The sequence below is a fragment of the Carassius gibelio genome, chromosome B7, assembly GCF_023724105.1.
Source record: "Carassius gibelio isolate Cgi1373 ecotype wild population from Czech Republic chromosome B7, carGib1.2-hapl.c, whole genome shotgun sequence".
Lineage (NCBI taxonomy): Eukaryota > Metazoa > Chordata > Actinopteri > Cypriniformes > Cyprinidae > Carassius > Carassius gibelio.
In genome coordinates, this window is record NC_068402.1 from 5982807 (window position 1) to 6002575 (window position 19769).

General features: G+C 36.2%; 3 protein-coding genes across 3 annotated transcripts; 1 reads left to right on the forward strand and 2 right to left on the reverse strand.

The window, feature by feature from the left end:
* man2b2 (mannosidase, alpha, class 2B, member 2) lies at positions 1-9492 on the forward strand. The gene is made up of 19 exons (XM_052561261.1): positions 1-213; positions 288-434; positions 926-1031; positions 1194-1366; positions 1486-1601; positions 2215-2392; positions 2498-2696; positions 3024-3214; positions 3415-3604; positions 4305-4441; positions 4543-4820; positions 4892-5083; positions 6371-6614; positions 6698-6808; positions 6925-7117; positions 8545-8691; positions 8814-8926; positions 9004-9124; positions 9252-9492. The coding sequence occupies exons 1-19, from the start codon at positions 85-87 to the stop codon at positions 9341-9343; spliced, it is 3057 nt and encodes a 1018-aa protein (XP_052417221.1). The 5' UTR covers positions 1-84; the 3' UTR covers positions 9344-9492.
* Positions 9493-9922: 430 nt separating this feature from the next.
* LOC127961953 (uncharacterized) lies at positions 9923-12976 on the reverse strand. The gene is made up of 7 exons (XM_052561273.1): positions 12669-12976; positions 12396-12562; positions 12200-12301; positions 11846-11899; positions 11425-11583; positions 10338-10460; positions 9923-10243 (listed from the first exon to the last, which is right to left on the reverse strand). The coding sequence occupies exons 1-7, from the start codon at positions 12673-12675 to the stop codon at positions 10205-10207; spliced, it is 651 nt and encodes a 216-aa protein (XP_052417233.1). The 5' UTR covers positions 12676-12976; the 3' UTR covers positions 9923-10204.
* Positions 12977-14113: 1137 nt separating this feature from the next.
* Positions 14114-19422, reverse strand: cd68 (CD68 molecule). Its single transcript, XM_052562191.1, has 6 exons — positions 19225-19422; positions 17973-18232; positions 17705-17824; positions 17046-17115; positions 16345-16515; positions 14114-14965 (listed from the first exon to the last, which is right to left on the reverse strand). Exons 1-6 carry the CDS (start codon positions 19268-19270, stop codon positions 14826-14828), a joined length of 807 nt encoding a protein of 268 aa, XP_052418151.1. The 5' UTR covers positions 19271-19422; the 3' UTR covers positions 14114-14825.
* Positions 19423-19769: the final 347 nt, after the last annotated feature.

Sequence of the window (19769 nt, forward strand, 5' to 3'; positions counted from 1 at the left end):
CGCATGCGCGTTTGATCACACGCAGTCATGAGACACTCTCTCTTGAAACACCGGTTATGATATTTCGATGATCTTGTAGTGACAATGGCGTTTTTATCTTTCTTTCTCGGGTTACTGCTCATGACAGTCTCTGAAAACCATGCAGCCGAGACGATTCAAGCTTTCGTCGTTCCTCACAGTCATATGGATGTTGGCTGGGTGTACACTGTCCAGGTAAAACGCATAAAGCTTGTATGTTTTCTGTGTGGAGCTATCATCATCGGTGCTGTCAAACTTCTCTGTTGTAGGAGAGCATGCACGCATACGCCAGCAATATGTACAGCAGTGTAGTTGAAGAGCTGACACGAGTCAAAAACCGCAAATTCATCGCAGTTGAACAGGAGTTTTTCCGACTCTGGTGGGATAATGTGGCGACAGATTGGCACAAGAAACAGGTAAAGACTTATTATTTCTTACCCGTATTAGTTGTCTTAGTGGTTTTAAGTATTACGCAAGGAAGGGAAATCAGTTCAATTACTGTTTAAGACATTTTAATCTGGAGCAGCATGGAAAAAGTTATTTGTTCAATAAGTTAAGTTAAATATGTAAAACAGATAAATATTTAAAAAATTCAAGTAAGTAAAATAAATCAACAACTAAATATAACAGGACAGTACATGTAGCAAGTCGAAAAATAATGTAATATATAATAGAATATAAATAATTTCCCAATTATATCTTACATTCATTTATAATGATATAAATACATTTTTCACAGTATAAATTGTTTTTTTTTAGGTATCGCTGAAAATATCTAGCTGCTTTTTCATTTTTAGGATGGGGTTCGTACAAGTATGATCCCGTTTGGGGTTTGTGGCATCTGAAAAACAAACAAACATAAATAAATAAATTAACTGGTTTAAGGTGACTTGTTTTTATATGTCAGGTGAGACAGCTGCTAAAAGAGGGTCGTCTGGAGTTCATAATCGGGGGTCAGGTGATGCACGATGAAGCAGTGACTGATGTAGACGATGCCATTCTTCAACTCACAGGTGTGTGAGCATGAAACACTCTTTACGAATACAGTTGCATAGCGCTGAATTTACACATCACTTATATAAAGCTATGCTAAATAGTGTTAACATGTTGCATGCCATGTAGTTATAGATCTTCTCATCTCCCTCTCTTTCTTTCTATCTTCTTCTGGCTTGTAGTGGGACATGGCTTCTTATATGAGACCTTTGGTGTTCGGCCACGTTTCGGATGGCATGTCGATCCGTTTGGTGCGTCAGCCGTCACCCCGGTCCTCTTTGCACTTGCGGGGTTTGACGCTCACCTCATCTCTCGCATCGACTACGACCTTAAAGATGACATGCAGAAAAACAAGGTTGTGCTTTTGCATCATTGATTTGGTAAAACACATTTATAATACAGATGTGCTTGTGAAGTTTCTGAAATAAATGCTGCTTACATTATGATGTTATAATATTACATCTGTATTTGTAGAAATTGCAGTTTGTGTGGAGAGGTTCACCATCCTTAAAGGAAAAACAAGAGATATTCACACACACAATGGATCAGTTCAGTTACTGCACACCATCGCATCTCCCCTTCTCTAACAGGTGAAGGCCAGTAACTTGTTTATTTCATTTATTATTATTACTATTTTTATTTTATTTTGTAACACCTCAGTTGTGGTTTTTGTTTAGCATGAAGATCTAGAAAGTTCTGTTAATTTATACACTATTATTCAACATTTTGGGGTCAGTAAGATTAATATTATTTGTAACGAGGATGCATTAATTGATCAAAAGTGACTAAAGAAATTTATAATTTTCCTGGTGATTATCTAAAAAAAAAAAAAAAAAAGTTGGTTTTTTTTCCCTTTATATTGGTCCAAGAATCCAGAAAAAAAGGAATAAATGAAATTTATAAAATCAATAAATAAATTATTTAAAATATATTAAAGCAAATATAAATAAATAATAATATAATATAATAAATAAGCAAATAATATAATATTTCATAATATAACTTTTTTTTCACTGTAATCTTGAGTAAATAAATGTATCCTTGGTGAGCATAAGAATCCAAATATTACATATTCTTACCATCCCCAACTTTTGTTATAAACAAACTTTTATTTAAAAAAATTATATATATATTTAAAAATAGCATTAGAAAAAAAAAAAAAAAGTTTGATCATGCTCTTACATTAATGGTAATTGTGGCCAGGTCTGGGTTTTACTGGAATGGTGTTGCACTGTTTCCGGACCCTCCTAAAGATGGCATATACCCCAACATGAGTCTGCCAGTGACCACAGAAACTGTAGAGCTGTACGCACAGACCATGGTGGACAACATCAAACAGAGGGCGCAGTGGTTCAGAACCAGTCATGTTCTCTGGCCTTGGGTCAGTTCTGCTCCATCATACCACAGACTAACACATACAGTACACTACTTCATTTCATTTACTCACCAACTTATACTGCATTACAAGGGTTTGTTGTATTTACAGGGTTGTGACAAGCAGTTCTTCAATGCTTCAGTGCAGTTCATGAACATGGATGTTTTAATGAACTACATTAACACGCACAGTGACAAGTATGGAGTTGCAGTTCAGTATGCCACGCTACAGGATTATTTCCAGACGGTGCACCAGACAAATCTGTCCTGGGATGTGAGAGGAAACCAAGACTTCCTTCCTTACTCAACAGGTTTAGAATTAGGATTTTATAGCTACTTCTATAATTGTGACGAACTCTTTTCATAAACTGTGATGATGTGCTTTCAACATTTTATGAGCATTGTTAACACTGCACTTTGTGTCTTGTTATAATGTGTTAAAGTACAAAAGAGTTGTTAACGATGCTTTTTGAGTGTTTCTAACATAATGGTAAAAACAGTGACAGCTAGTTTGACATGTTTGTGTCATTTCTTGTGGATTCTGAGAACCCTGGAAATGTTAAAAGGGTCCATTAGTGTTTCTCTGCATTTCTGAAAAAACGAATTATCCTGAAATGCCTTTGATCCTCATTTTCCAGAACCGTTTCAGGCATGGACGGGGTTCTATGGGTCCAGAAATGTTCTGAAAGGAGTAGCTAGACGAGCGAGTTCCCTCCTGTATGCAGCAGAGTCTCTCTTCACTAGATACCGTGTCAGCTACCCAGACGGTCCAGTTCAGAGAGAATGGGCTTTGGACAAACTCAAGGCCCTGCGATGGGCTGTCTCCGAGGTGCCTGTTTATGCCACTACCACTTCCTTTTGAGCAGCATGGAATTTACAGTTTACTTTTATTTAGTTGCAATGATGAACAATGCAATTCATTAATGTTTATTAATGAATTATCGTATGATTCAGGCCCAAATCAAACATGACCATCATTTGTGAATGGCTAGAAATTGAGTGGTCATCATCTCATCTGATTTGTACCAGGTTCAGCACCACGATGGCATCACAGGGACAGAATCCCCTAAAGTGGCTGATATGTACATGGAGCATCTCATGCAAGGCATGATGGGAGCTGAGGAGCTCTTGGCAGCCATATTCTTGCTTCCACAAACCCTTGAACTTTCCAACGACATCCATCACACACCTCAAACCAGATCCACCACAGTGAAGACCGGTACATTTCTTTCTTTATATTCTCTGAATCTTTCCTCTCAGAATGTGGATCTATATCCTCTGTAGATCTGATCTATTTCTGTGGCCAGTGAAATGTGAAATGCATTGGACTTTTTTTTGATAAACTATATATATATATATATATATATATATATATATATATATATATATATATATATATATATGTATATATATATATATGTATATATGTATGTATATATATATATTATATTATATTTAAATGCATGTAATTAAATAATAATTGAATATAATTTATTTTGAAAAAAAATAAAAAAAATAATTTAATGTATGTGGATTAAATATACCAGGAGCCAGTATATATTAGCTTCCACACCAACTCACAATAATGTTCTTTTCATTAAAAGTAATCCATTGATATTGTTCCTTTATGTTATTATTATTACAGTTATAAATAAACTTAGTATAACTAAGTTATGTCTGATAGACAATGTTGGATTATGGTTTTTAGCCTCTTCTCTTGGTTCTTGATTTTATATATCTTATTAAAATCAGTTGTTAATATAGACAAAATATACAGTATATAGATAATATTGACAGTTTAAGTACATTTTTAATTATATTTTCAGTCTAATTGCCAGCATTAGCAAGTTATCAGTATTAAAATGTGAAATGATGTTTATAGGCTAGATTGTCTAATAAAGATATTGTTGTCATTTCAGACTCCGGTAATGTTCTTGAACAGCATATCATCGTCTACAACCCACTTGCCTGGAACATTTCAACATATATTAATATTTCTGTGGCATACGCAATGGCAGTTGTGCTTGACGATGGTGGAAAGGCAGTACCTGCTCAGGTTGCAAAACATATTTTTCTATTGATCTCATTCGTTGCTTTTGTTATGACATGTAGCCATCAGTTGTTTCAGTTAATAACAGACTCTAAAATGAACTGCAGATCCAGCAATCGATGGAGTCTTCCACGCTCTACGATCTGTTCTTCGTTGTTGAGCTGGGCGGACTGCAGTACAGAAAGTACATTGTGCAGTTCCCACAATCCCACTGTGACACTGGATCTGTCTGTGGGGCGACTCATGTGGCCAGAGTAGTGACATTTACAAAGAAGAATGTGAGTCAGTGGAAGAGGACAGGTAGGAAGTTGTTACCAGTGCTGAATGAGTGCTACAAACTCATGTTTGACCAAGAGACAAACCTTCTGCACAGCATCACAGACCGGCAAGTTCTCCTTCAGTATGCATCAGATTGCACAGTTATGTCCAATTTCTGACCTGGTCTTTCCGTTACAGGTGTGGAAAAATGAGTGTTAGAGTACAGCAGGATTTCTGGGAGTATGAGGCCAATGGGGACGTCCACTCCGGGCCGATCTCAGACAACTACATCTTTACTGCCAACGGCTCGGCTATTCCTGCATACAAATCTGTGGCCATGGAGATTGTGCCAGGGAAGGTGGTCTCAGAGATACGCCAGTATTTCTACAGGTAAAAGAAAAAGTGCTTCTTGATATCCTGAAACTATTATGTCTGTATGCTTCTAGGGTTGTTGTTCTCTCTAAAGTACAAGGCAGCCATTTAAAATACGTCTTTCATTTAAAGTAGGGATGACAAAAAAAAAAATTGAGTCAATTTGATGAGCCCATAATTAATTTTATGTTAGGGCTGATTACCGAGAAATGGAGATATATAAGCTATGTAACAGGGGCGTAGATTACGTGCCCCCCCACCCCTACTTTTAATATCATGTAAATTTGTCCCCCGCACTTTTCCGGTCAAGTGGGTTCGCATAGAGCTTTTCAAGACCTAGTGTAAAATAAATGTAAACTCAAAGAGACAGGATAGTCTGAGCATGACCTGATATTTGGACCAAGAATAAGGCGAGATAAAAATCACAGAGCACTAAACACTCACGCAGTGTGTGTTTAATTCAAACTCGAAGCCGGAGGGCGCTCTCGCGCAGAAAGTCATACCAGGACATTCCTAATATGGACAAAAGAATCCAGCGATCACTGTATTTTCACAGAAAACCAGAAACGTTTGGAAACATGAAAAAATTAAACATACGATTGTGACAAGATATGGTTTATTTGTTTTTCCAAGACATCTCCAAGTAGCCTATATGAACAATGCAGTGCTGTTTGACATATAGCATTTATTACAGTATAGAAACTAGAAACATTATAATGTATGAAAAACTGATATTCATTTTTACATTTTTATTACACCTATATATATATATATATATATATATATTACAGCGTTATTAAATTGTTAGTGTTATAAACATCAAGTGTAAATGAAAAAATTAAAAAAGTGGAAGTTAGCATGCATAATGAAATATCCACAACTGACTGATAAAAAATGATTACTATATAAATTGTCCAGCATGAAATTAACATTTAAAATTAAATGTATGTTATTGGTCGTATTATGAGCAATTCATACATGCATAAGTTTCAGCATATGTTTTTTTTTATCTCATATTTTTTCATATGTTTAAATCAAAATGTCATAACTATGTCATAACTTAAGAATACAAATTATTTTCGGCCACATAAACCACACTTCTTCAATAATTTAGCAAGCTGGCTTTTTTTTATGACTGCGGGTTTTTCTTTTTCAATAATGTGAATTTCTGATTTACACCACAGTATAAAAGAAAATAATCTGGTGCTATGCCTGTTTCATTGCAACTTTAAACAACACTCACATTTTCTCCCAAAATTCTAGCAATAGTTCTCATTCCTAAAAGTGTGAGTGTTCTCTCTGCAGAGAGGAAGAAGACAAGAACCACACTTATTCTGTGGTCACCAGAGTGCCGGTGGGGTTCGATGGTCGTCTGGCGTGTTTCAGACTGGAGCAGAGCTATAAAGTGGGCCCCCTAGAGATGAACAGAGAGACCGTGTTCAGAACCCGCACGAGTCTGAAGAATAACAGAACACTGTTTACTGATAACAACGGCTATCAGATGATGAAAAGAACATATAAGGCCTTTGTGAACAACACAATCGCCCGTGTAAGGTTGCTTTACACCGAAAACTACATTTACAGATATTAAGAGATATGCTTATCATAAATCTGTTGTGTTTGTATGCACAGAATTACTACCCAATGGTACGAGCGGCCTACATACAAGATGATTCCAGCAGAGTTGTGTTCCTCAGTGAAAGAGCTCATGGAGTGGCCAGTTTAAGTCAGGGTCAACTAGAAGTGAGGGCTTGCATTTGCTTTTCACACATACTTAGCACTGATCCCTAAGGCCTTACTTAGCCGTTTTCTATTTTACAAATGATTTGTACTTTTTGCACTGTGTGTGTGTGCATCAGGTGATGCTTCATAGACGGCTTTGGAACAACCAGGAGTGGAATCTGGGATATAACCTGACTCTTAATGACTCGTCTGTGGTGCGGCCTGTTCTCTGGATGATGCTGGGCTCCCCTTCTGCATTGTCATCTATCTACCAACAGGAGGCACTAGAGCTGCAGCACAGACCTGTGGTTATGCCCATTGACCAACCCCGTGAGTCTGCAAACACTGACATAGCTTTCAGTCTCAGTTCCTCTAAAACGTGTTTTACTTTTAGTGTTAACCATCTTATGAGTAACAATAGGAAACATACTGTAGCATACCCTCCATTTATCTTTAATCCAAATGCTTGCCATTAATAATGTACAACTACTTACAAACAGGTGTACTTTGAATTTATATATATAAAAAATTTGTCAGTTAAAAATAGAAATTCCCTCCATTAGCCCACTACCAAGGTTATTACAGTAAACTAAACTACAGTCATAAAGATGTTTATTACGTGAAATATAATAAATTAGAAAAAACTTTCTGTTAGGTGCCTGTAACGGGGCTGACTGGTCGTGAGACATGCGGATCCATGTGCAAACTTTTATTACGCAGAAACGTGGTTATAACAGGCATGGGTCAAACACTGGCAAACAGGTGTATAGAGGACGAGACAAAGAATATTCCTAGGGCACGCGTGGCTCTTTGATGAATGAACAATATCCAGAGGGCTAAGCAAGAGGGGTAATCCAGAATCCAGAGCAAAGGGTCAAAACACGAGTAACAGCAAAGAAAAAGAGGGTAAAGCAAGAAAAAGACTAAACTATGAAATCTATAAAATTAAACAACACTATGAAAACAAACACAGAATGGCTAGGTATCGCAGCTATGGCAGGGAGAGGGATATGTGCAGAACAATACTCGGCAGTGTGTGAGTGGAAGTCCAATGCTTATAAAGCAGGTCTGATGATTGTGTGTGTGTGTGTGTGTGAGATTGGTCTCAGGTGCATGGTGTGATTGTTATCAGGTGAATGTAATTGGTGCAATGGAGCATGGGAAGTGTAGTCCAGGGTGTACTGTGTAGAGTGAAAGTCTTATTTAGACATCATTTTAATATGATGTACCAAAATTACTAAAACTGAAATAAATAAATAAAAACTGTGTAGTCATATTAAAAAAACTAATAAAATGACAAATACAACAAAATTAGTAAAACATTTAACTGAAATTAAAATGAAAATACAAATACAAACTAATTTAGAATATTGAAAGTAAATACTAAAAAAAAAAACACTGTCTAGTACATCTTTCCTTAAAATGTGGAAGCCCTTTTTAACATACAATGACACAGATTTATACAATGGTGTTTGTATTTAGTGCAACTACTGTTTTATCTCTGTTTGTTCACACCTTCATGTATTATTTATGTAATTAGATTTTCATTATTACCTCTTTTTGTCTGAAATTGTATTGATTTCCCCCCATCTTTTATGTATCATAAAAAATAAGAAAATTGATAACAAAATGTGAAGTAACCGTGCTTTACCTAAAGTGTATTGAACAACAATAACATTTCTTTACCATATTTGTGTGTTTTGTACATTTTGATAAGCTAACAGAGACAAAGGAATGTAAACTTTTCCCTTCTACAGAAAAGCCGTGGAATCAGAGAGAGAAATTTAGTGGGCCGTTTGTTCAGCCGGTGGTGGTGCCCCAGAACCTCCACATGCAGACCCTGAGCATCCCTGGCTGGAGCTACAGTCCTGATCACAGCCAGCACCTCCACCGTCTCAACACAGGCAGGCCACTATATACACATCACAACAAAACAGTCATGCAAATCAGGGTTTGATGGAGAGTATAAATTCTGCTTATAACCAGGAGCTATATTGAAAATGTACTGTATATATTGTGTTTCAAGGTGGTGAGAGAAAGTCTGAGATGGACTTTGACCGTATTCTTTTGAGAATCACACACCTGTATGAAGAGGGAGAAGACCCAGTCCTATCACAACCCACTGTTATTAACCTGAAGGTACCTGATGTTTTTATCGGTAGATTTCTTAAGCGTCACCATTACAACAGTAAATTCATACATGAATTAATTAACAGGAAGTTATGAGAGGCATAGGTGAAGTAACCAAAGTTCAGGAGCGTTCCCTCACTGGAACGTGGAATATATCAGACCTCAAGAGGTGGAGCTGGAAAACTAATGAAAGTGTACGGAAAGAAGGTGCGATTTTACCCTTGATTGGTTACTACAATGTTTCATCTGACAAGTACTTAAATCTGACTGTATAGATGTAATAAGAAATGTTATTGCTATAAACTGCTGTTGGTGTTTTTTTCTCTGTTGACAGAGCACAAGGATTTTTTCAGCAGCACAGCCCAGGACTTCAACGTGACCATTTATCCGAAGGAGATCAGAACCTTTTTCATTTACTTTAAATAGACAGATTGGCCAAATCAGATTTTTATCTTCTGTGAAGATTCATCAAGATTAGTTCTAAATTGATTTTAAGATGTACGATCTGAATCACCTTTTGAAAATGTGCTTTATTTTTTCTTATGAAATGATTAAAGATAATGTTAAGCATCACACATTTTGTGAAGTGTTTAGACTCATTTGTGTTCTTTGGTTATTTAGAAAGCACATATACAATCTTGACATCAGGTCAGTGGTTGAGTGTGTGAACTTAATTTGTTGAAGTTCAATGCAAAATCTTTTATTTCACAACTGATACATTAATAGTATTGCTTTTGTTTTCACATTGGTTTAAAGCAGTATTCCACATCAGGATGATAATTCTGTCGTAATGCCCACACCTGTATGACTTTCACTGTATTACTTTTTTTTGTCTACACTGTATGATAGAAGTCAATGGGCTCCAATTTAGTTTGGTTCCCAACATTCTTCATAATATCTTTCGAATGAAAGAAGCAGTATGAAGATAGAAATGTAATTTTTGTGTGGAATACCCTATCCAAAGAAGGTAAATAATTTGCATATTCAGGTAAAAACATTTGCATATTCAATTTTAATAACTTTTTTTATTAGTTTTATATGTTATTGTATTGTAAAATTGATTGGAATATATATTCATACACAGTTATGTTAATTAAGATGTAGGTCTGAGACAAAGACATTTAAAAAAAACTGTTTAAAGACAAGATGTTTTAATGTTCTCTAAATATTTGTATATAGATATATTAGTGATATGTTTGGTATAATGTAATAACATTTCATAATGTGTTGTAAGATTGAGTTTTATATTAGTATTATTAGTCTTTTTGGATGCACACACTCCCACTTTCATTGCGCAGCTGTGGGTGACGTCATAACGATGACAGGCTGAAAAAGACAAAAAATGGTTTACAGTCGAGAACTGTGCATCATTCATACTGCTCACCAGCATCGATAGATATATGAAATGAGTGTTACTTACCACATGAGATCTGGGAGCGCAGCAGGGAATCACTTTGCAGCAGTACGCAGCTATTGTGATGGAGAGGACAATCTGAGTTACCTCCACCAGCTGATCTATTGAATACTGTAGACTAAATCCTTTCTGTAAGCAAAGAGGATAAACAATATCTAAATATGCACTGACCACCCACAACATTAAAACCACTTGCCTCATATATAATTCCCCTTTGTGCTGCCAAACCAGCTCTGATTCTTCAAGGCACAGACTCCACAAGACCTCGTGGTGTCTGGCACAAAGACATTAGCAGCAGGTTGGATTTGCTGGTCCAGCACCTCCCATAGATGCTCAATTGAGATTTGGAAAACAGGGCAACACCTTGAACTCTCATGTGTTCCTCAAACCATTCCTAAACCATTTTTGCAGTGTGTCAGGATGCATTATCCTGCTAAAAGATGCCACTGCCTTCCGGGAACACTACTGAAGGGGTGTACGTGATCTGCAACAGTTTTTAGGTAGTTGGTACTTGTCAAAGTAAGACCCACATGAATGCCAGGACCCAAGGTTTCCAAGCAGAATATTACCCAGAGTAATCCAATGCGTCCACCAATCTGTCTTCTTCTAGTCCATACTTCTTCAATCTCTTCCTCAAGTAAACAACGCACAGGAACCCGGCCATCTAAATGTGATTCATTTGACCAGGCTACTTTCTTCCATTGCTTCATGGCACAGTTCAGGCATCATGCAGACTATGACCGGTCTGCGGCTATGCAGGCCCATCTGAACCAAACTGCAACCTGCATTTAGTTTTGCAGCATTTCAAGCTACAATATCTCTCCTGTGAAATCGGACCAGACAAGGCTAGCTTTCGCTCCCTATCTACAATGGGGCCTTGGGCATTCATGATCCTTAAGTTGGTTTACCGGTTGTCTTTCCTAGCACTTTTGGTAGGCAACCACTACATTTTGGATAAGCGAGGAGAACTTTTCCTGAAATGAGACCCCATCCCAACTTTGATTCTATATACACATAACATAATGATTTGAATGTGAACAGCATACAGTGAGACTAAGAACATTTAAATTTTTATTTAAAATAGTCTTCTTACCTCTATTTGTAGGCATAAGTCGTTTTCATGTGTTATCTCGCTGTGATTAAAATTATACCAGCAGCCAATGGTCTCTGAATATGGCTCAGCAACAGTTCCCAGAAAACAGAAGGTATATGCCACACATGTGACCACCTGCATTCCCAAACAGGCCTTAATCTGTTGAGAAATAAAACGACAAACACACTTAGGAATAATTATTTCTAAGTGCCTCTTCAGTGATACATTCAGAGTGTGAACTCAGAAATTCACTGGATAGGCTACATTCTGCATATAGTCCATGATTAGCATCCATGGTACATATTTTTAATAATATTTCAGTTTTTGCTGTGTCCAGATTAGTGATGGAACGATTACCGGGTTGACAATAAATCATGATAAAATTCCCCACAGTTAGTAGTCTGTGCTCTTAAAAACTCACTGTTGGCAGGTGAAGTTTCTGCGATGCAATGGCCACACTGCCAGAAATAATGCCCTGTTTAGGAAACATAGTGGCAAGTTATATTGAAGGATATTTTTTGTAGACCCCTACACAAACGCATAATCAAAAAGCTGAAATGGTATGAAATTCTACGTGTAAATTTAAAAATATAAATACTACATTACATATTATTACATACAAATAATATTATATATATATATATATATATATATATATATATATATGCATGCATGTTAACCAGCTAAAAAAACTTACCCTTGTTCAAACAATATGAAAACAGTTATTGTACAATTCAAACATATTACAATAAAAACATATAAAATAGACACTTACAACACATGACAACCCCAGCATGAATCTATATAACTCAGACAGTCGTACATAAAACGAAATTTTGCTAACAACGAAGAAGACGGTGAGCGCGATCTCGGTGACCTGCGGGATGAGATAAAATCATTCCTCATTAGATGTTTTTGAGACTAACTTACATTGTATTATATTTCGATATCAAGTTCACGTGTAACGTTACCCCTAAAATCTTGGGTTCTGCCTCCAGGTATTTGTATTTTTGTCTGTGGTTCTTCTGGAAATTAACTTCCAGTAATGTCCCGGCCTCGCCCGAGCCGCTCGCGCTCTGCGCTGCAGCAACCGCCGGAGCAGCGACACAAACCTCGGGCTCCTCGGGTTCAACTTCGCCTTGGTGTTAATTAAAACATCGTCAGAAGTTTAGCATCAGTTCTAGTTCTGCTGGTTCAAATGCCAGTTTATAAAATACACATTATTTATTTATAAGATATCTTACTGGTCATTTTCTTCTGCGGGTCTTCAATGCATTCGTTCAAAACAATCGTTAGCTGTATTAAAGCCAAAACTCCTTAAAAGACCCCGTTGTGGGGTTCTCGGAATGTGTCCGCCCCCTTCCATCTGGATCATCAAGACTTGCTACAGTCTTTCGACATTACAGCTGGAAAGGCTAAACCTGAAACCATAGACGGTTTTACAGTGCGTTTTTCCTCAATGCTTTTTCTAAAGTTAGCAAAAAACGATGTCAACCAAGCTGTAACCTATGTAGGGTAGGACAAGGCTTATATAAAAGGATTAGAAAACATACAGAATTGTAAACGAAAATAGAAGGCTATCTAAAGAGAAAGCAAACTTGTCGGTGTCTATATTAATAGTCTAAATGATATGAGACAAAGAATGCGTAGCTGTATTCAGTTCCTCTCTTTATTTTTTGACAAATGTAAAATGTTTTTCTCTGCGTTCACTACTGTCTTTCCTGACCTAATTTCCTGGGAACCCCCAAAAAGTTCCCAAAGTTGCACACATGAGCTCTCGAGCGCCACTCCTCTATTACAAGTCAATTTGATTCTCTCAAGACGTGCATCATTATTAAAATCAAAAACATATTTTAAGGGATATCTTTCTTTTGATCTATGTTGCTTATGTGTTTATTTATTTATAAGAAATTGATTAAACTATATATACATATATATATATATATATATATATATATATATATATATATATATATATATATATATGTGTGTGTGTGTGTGTGTGTGTGTGTGTGTGTGTGTGTGTGTGTGTGTAATTTTTTTTATTATACACTCAACCAAGTAGCCTAAATAAATGCTAGTAAATAAATGCTAGCAAATGTTATTTTAATTAAAAATCTAAATAAATTTCATATCATATGACGTCATTTTAAACGTATAAGCAGGCGAGGCGATTTGTAACTTGCAAAATAAGGTTGATGTGTGACATCACTGTATCAATCCCACTCAGTCACACAATGTGGCTTTTAGCAACAAAAATATTTTAATAAGCAATTCTTCATAACAATAGGCCTAAATATGATTGTAAATGGCTTAAAAGTTAGTTTACGTACTAATACATTTCACTTATATTTATTGAGAAGTGAAAAAAAAATGATATTCTATAATCCCTTGTTTTTCTGCTTTTGCATGGCTTCCATGCTTGTGTTCTGGAGCACTCACACGCTTGGGATAGCACCACAGAGCTCGTGAACTCTAATACAAACAAAAAACCTCAAATTTTCGTTGGTTCCACTTGTACACAAGGTAATCCAAATGAATAAATTTAATGCAAGTGAACTGCTTTTCACATAACACAAGGTTAGAGAGACAACAGAACCCAATTTAAACCTGTCCCCATGATAATGCCTTGTTTACTATATTTCTCTTTAGTGCTGCATATTAAATATCAAATAATCATAATCACAGGTTTTTGAACAAATACATTTTTTTATTTGTAACCAAAACTCCATATTAGTCCCAGCATTCAGTGCATAAATGTAACTTCAGATCACAATACAGTTTAGTAAAGCTCTTCATGTTTAAAGAAAAATGTGGAAAACATTTGAACAGAACAGAATGAATACAACTGCTTTTAAAATCCTTTCTACTATGAATTATACAATGCAAGCAAAATAATTCCCTTTTAAAGGTTTTAAGGCCCCTTTGGAAAGAATAAAGCACAAGGGCATATTGATCAGAGAAACCATGGCTTATCATCCTATCACAGAAAATGTATTAGATGTGTAACAGATAGTGAAGAGCACTTATAGAAAAGAGCACTTTCATTTAAGATGGTAACAGTAGATTAATGCACTTCCTTTTGTAATGCCAGTATAAGGTTAGGTTCTTTAAAAAAGGTAATTAGTATGCAAATGCAGGCTCAATAAAGCATGCACTAAGCCAACTGTTTGTCTGGATCTATTTTTATCTTACAGTGATGAGAACTTGTGATGGCAACTTCAACTTGAGTTAGGATGTGACATACTGTCCATGAATAGTACACATTGTTAGGACAGATCCTAGGCCATCCATGTTCATCATTATACATAATTAACATTCACTTAAGACATAAGTGTTTAACAGCATTATGATTCCTTTAAACTGGAATTGCCATCTCATAAATCTCAATTTGTAGGCCTCTACAGTGACTGGTAGCCATCCGTCCTCTGTTTCTTTCTGATGAGGAAAAAAATGACTACAATGATGATGAGTAAGATGAGGATTATGCTCACGGCGATGGCAACGCGGTAGTTAGGTTGATCAGCCTTGCATAGTTCAGCTGTTGTACAAACACAAATAGAGCACAATTAACTTGTATCTCACTGTAAGAAATGAAAATGAAGTCAATATTGTTGCTGAAAAATTTAAAGCTGGTATACACTGCATGAGTTTACAAATCTGGACAGATTTTAAAACACTAGGCATCATATGGCTATGACTTTGTAAATGCTTACAAAGAAAACAAAATGGCCATCGTACACTAAGCATCTGAGGACTTACAAGTCGTTCTGAACTCAACAAACTCACACAGAAACATGCATCATTGCTTGGGGATGCATGACAAATTAAAACAATTTCCCTGTTTCTGAATATGCCCACTTCCATAAAATATAGTAGGTAAAAAAAAAAAAAAAACGGGGTATGTGAAATGAGTAGTATTTTTAAATTCACAGTATTCAATAAGTTCAGAGATTCAATGCATCTGATGGACACTTTCCTAGTGAAATAGGCCCCGGAAGTGGATTTGTGAATGGCAGTGTAGCGATGCAAATGACAGTTACATTACGTTTAGTCATTTAGCAGACGCTTTTATCCAAAAGCGACTTACAAATGTAATGGGACACATTACAGCGACAACATGGCGGATGTAGTTTGTCTAAATGGTCACAAAGCAACTTTTAAACCAAATGTAGTATCTATTATACACTATTCAATTTTGGACACAGCGTATGTGTTAATCTAAAATTAACAAACGATTTCAAACGTGTTTGCTATCATCCAAACTGGATGCAGTGAACACAAACAGCAGTGAACACACACAATTTATGTGGGGACCTCAGTCGTGGTATTGAAGGTGGAGAGAATGCTGTACATTCACTCCCCAAACCTACAATTCCTGCCGACCCGAGACTCGAACTCGCAATATTTGGATAACGAGTCCAAATCTCTAACCATCAGGCCACAACTATACATAATACTTATATGCAGTTGGTCTGTTACAACTGCTCATTTTCAGTTGTGTTGAAGATCATTTTTTTAATTTGCATGACATTTAAATCTAACAAGTCATGTCAAATAATAAAAAATAACAATCATGAAAAATTTTTTCATGAAAAAGTAGCAGACTTTCATTTAAAAATAAATATGCAGGAAATAAAATGGCCTTTGAAATTAATGACAAGCAAGGCATAATCTTAGTACCATTTGTTTAGAGTCATCTGGCTGGTCTAACTGGCTATTTTGCATTGCCATGACACTTTTGTTACAATATTTAAAAACAAGTTTTATGAAGTATGTAGGACATAAGGTATACAGTGCATAAAAAGGCAATTAGTCATGACTTGATTTAGCTTGTAACATAAAGAAGAGGTTCTTTAAGAAAAACACTACAAGGATGGAGTACTTGAAGATATTGAAGCATAATCACTCTACACTTACATGGTCCGAATTCATTGTTTTTGAATACGAAGGCTTGAAACTTGGTATGGGTCAGGTCCAGACTAACACCACTTCCCATGTTGAGCGTCACAGACTGGCAGGAGTAAGAGTGACCCGGTTCCACCGAAAACAGCTCAAGAGATTCGTTCTTCCCCGAGTATTCAATTGACTCTTTGTTGAAAACAATACAAATAACTGGATCAGAGTTGGCATGGATGTGCATAACATGATGAAAACATTAACCAAGTCTCTCCCTTTTCTTAATCCCATAATTGTGATAATAATAGTCAAAATTATAACCAAACACTTCCACTACGACTCAGTCTTGCAAGTTCAAAGAATTAATGATTTTTTAAATTCAAAATGAAGTGAGGGAAAGACATTTTATTACTCTGTCCAAAATGAGACTTCTACTTCCTCATTCTTTCTCGGCAATGTGACATTTATTGCTGCCAGACTGGTTGACCCACATGGCCTAGTGTTTGTTTGTTTTACAGAGGCTTGGCAATTTATTTCATTCTGAATGGATTTTCTGTCTGTTGTTAGAATTCTGTCTTCAGTAGATTATTCTTTATTTAGATACACTCCATTTACCTATGCAAATAAAAAGTCCAAAGCTTTGGGAATAAATGGAGGATGTGTGTTGTTGTAGGTGTTTTACAAGGCAAATAGCACTAGTCATACACAGCGAGAACATTTACCTCCTGTTTTGAAGGCATAGGTCAAGTCGTACTCCACAAGCTCCACATAGACCTTTTTTATCGTCTCATTCTGGAAAGTCAGAGGAAAAGACCATTAGAATGTAAACTGAAATACACAAGCACAATAGAATAAGAGCAATGATGTATTCCAAAACCATTGCATACATTACAAAACAAATAAATGTTGAAAACCAGAATAAATTAAATACAAATATGTCTGTCACAAAATGATATTAATACCTTAATACTGTACACAACAATATAATCAATAAACCTGACCCTTAAGTAACAAGTCACATTACCACAGTCAACCTGATGAAAACACACACCTCCCTGTCAGATTTATTTGATAAAATGCTGCTGGGGAGGTAGCTCAGGTTTTTATCAGACATAATTTAACAGGTCTTTTATAATTCATCCTCATGTGCCTCAAAGTTCCCATTTTTTAAACCACACAAACTCAGGTTGTACTGAAAGACACATTAACTTTTTTTTTTTTTTTTGTCAAAAAAGATAACTGGCTAATTTGAATGCAAAACCCTTGAAAATCTTCTAGATAAAAAAAAGGTTGTGTTATGAAATATTTTGTTGCCAGTTGGCACATTTGAAGCATATCATTTTAAGTAACGAACATTTAGAAAATCCATAAACAGACTTACATGTCTAAATTTCAGGATAAACTGGCCTTCAGTGAAACTTAAAGTGATAACAGAGGCTTTGTCCCCACATTCTCCAGTGACTGCGGTTTTGTGTGGCTGAACAATGAATGTGTCATTAACCTAGGAAACACACGTTTCAGAATAAAGAATATTTATATGTAATATGAAAAAATCATGCAGTAGTCAGTGTGAAGGATTCAAGTTTCTTAGATATAAGCAGGAATCATATATGGATGTAGATCTGTCACTCCAACAGAAAACATCTTACCGTGCCATTCCTCACATGGATCCCTATTGCCAAATCAATCATAGAACATAGTTTGCCATCTAAACTAAAATTATAATGGCCCACCACCAGTTTGGTGGGTGGCGTTGGAGATGGTATTGGAGTTGTGGTTTTTGGACCAAGAGTTGTTGTGGTCGGCTTGCTGGTTGTTGTGGTCGGCTTGCTGGTTGTTGTGGGCGGCTTGCTGGTTGTTGTGGTCTGGCTCGGGTCAGAAGCTAAACTATATTCACCTGAGGTGAGAGCTGAGGAGGATCAGACAGAGAATGTGAGAAAATGTTTCCCCAAATGTGAGCTAAATCTGACAAAACCTTAAGTGACATCCTCAATTAGAACAAATTTTCACATAAGAAAAAAAAACTATAAGTAGTAAAAAGTAGACACTATACACAAAACATGGAGTGCCATTTACATGCATTTATTCACTTCCTCCTTAGCCTGTCACAGGTGTAGGCTACACAAGTCAAAATTTTCCAACAGGGAAATGTGATAAATTACTTCAGCCGATTTCACGTGATGTCTGATGGTTAGATTAGCCGCAGAAATTAAATGTGAGCGCTGACAATGTTACTGACACTCTCTCTTTGGTTTAGGGAAAGTTTCTCACGTTCGTGTTCACCAAAAAGGTACGCCTGTGAAGCTACACTTATGAAAATAGCACTTATCCGAAAAAAATCCATTAGTGTTGAAAGATTCCTGACTTGTGATAAACGATTGTAATCAGGCAAGGTACTTTGTCCAAAAAGGTGCGATAAAACGGACTGATATCTGCAATAAGGAAGTAGTTGTGCTCCTAGATGCTTGTAGAACTGACAGTAAAATCGAACTGATATTTAAAGGTTAATCTTAGGGTTTGTTTTAGTAGGCCTAGTGTTGTTTTACCAGCCTGTATTCAGTTAAAAAATAGAATCGAAAGTACGGTATTTTCCGAGTATTCCAAATAAGAAATCTCTTTCCGGTCTTTTAAAATGAAAGTCGTTCTTATGAGTAAAACCTGCGGTTTTGATTTTAGCTTACACTTATCACAACTTCCCTTCTTCTTTATTGCTGAAAAAAGGTTTTCTAGGCCAATTGGTTCGCACCTTTTCGGTCATAGTACAATAATGTAGTAAGTTCCCTTAAATCTTTCCATATGGTGTGTCAGAGTTCATAACTCCATCACAGTATTTAACTAATGGTGAACACAGGGTAAATGAATATTTTAAATCGATCAATGCAATAAAATAATCTGCTTTACCTGTTGCAGCCATGCAAAGCACGATCAATAATAATTCGTATTTCATTTTCGCCCTTATTCCGATGTACCTGACACAAAAAAACTTGCTGGATTGTGTGCTCTAAAGTGGCACGAGTATCTGGCGTTGAAAGCCTGTCGCACACTGCACTTTTCTGCCTGAAACAAAACCACATATAAAGTGAAGGAAGTGTTTGGCCAATCACATCTCTAGTGAGGCATTCAGCGTCCCAGAAATTCAATACAGCGACCGAGTTAGATTTGTAGAAAGCGAAAATTAACAGATGTTAGAATTTGGTCAGTGTTATATCTATATTTCTCGTTGGAACATTTTGGCTAGAAGAACTGCTTTTATGAGATATTCTTATCGTGGCAATAATCTTTGAAAGGTATGCATTGAAAATCTTGTTTACAAGTGTTCATACTTGGTTTCATTTATATCGCCATCCCATCATTAAAACGTTTTCATGTCATGCACTTAATATATATATATATATGCTTGATAGACATATGAGACAAGAGTCGTAGCCTTATATTTTTTTTTTATT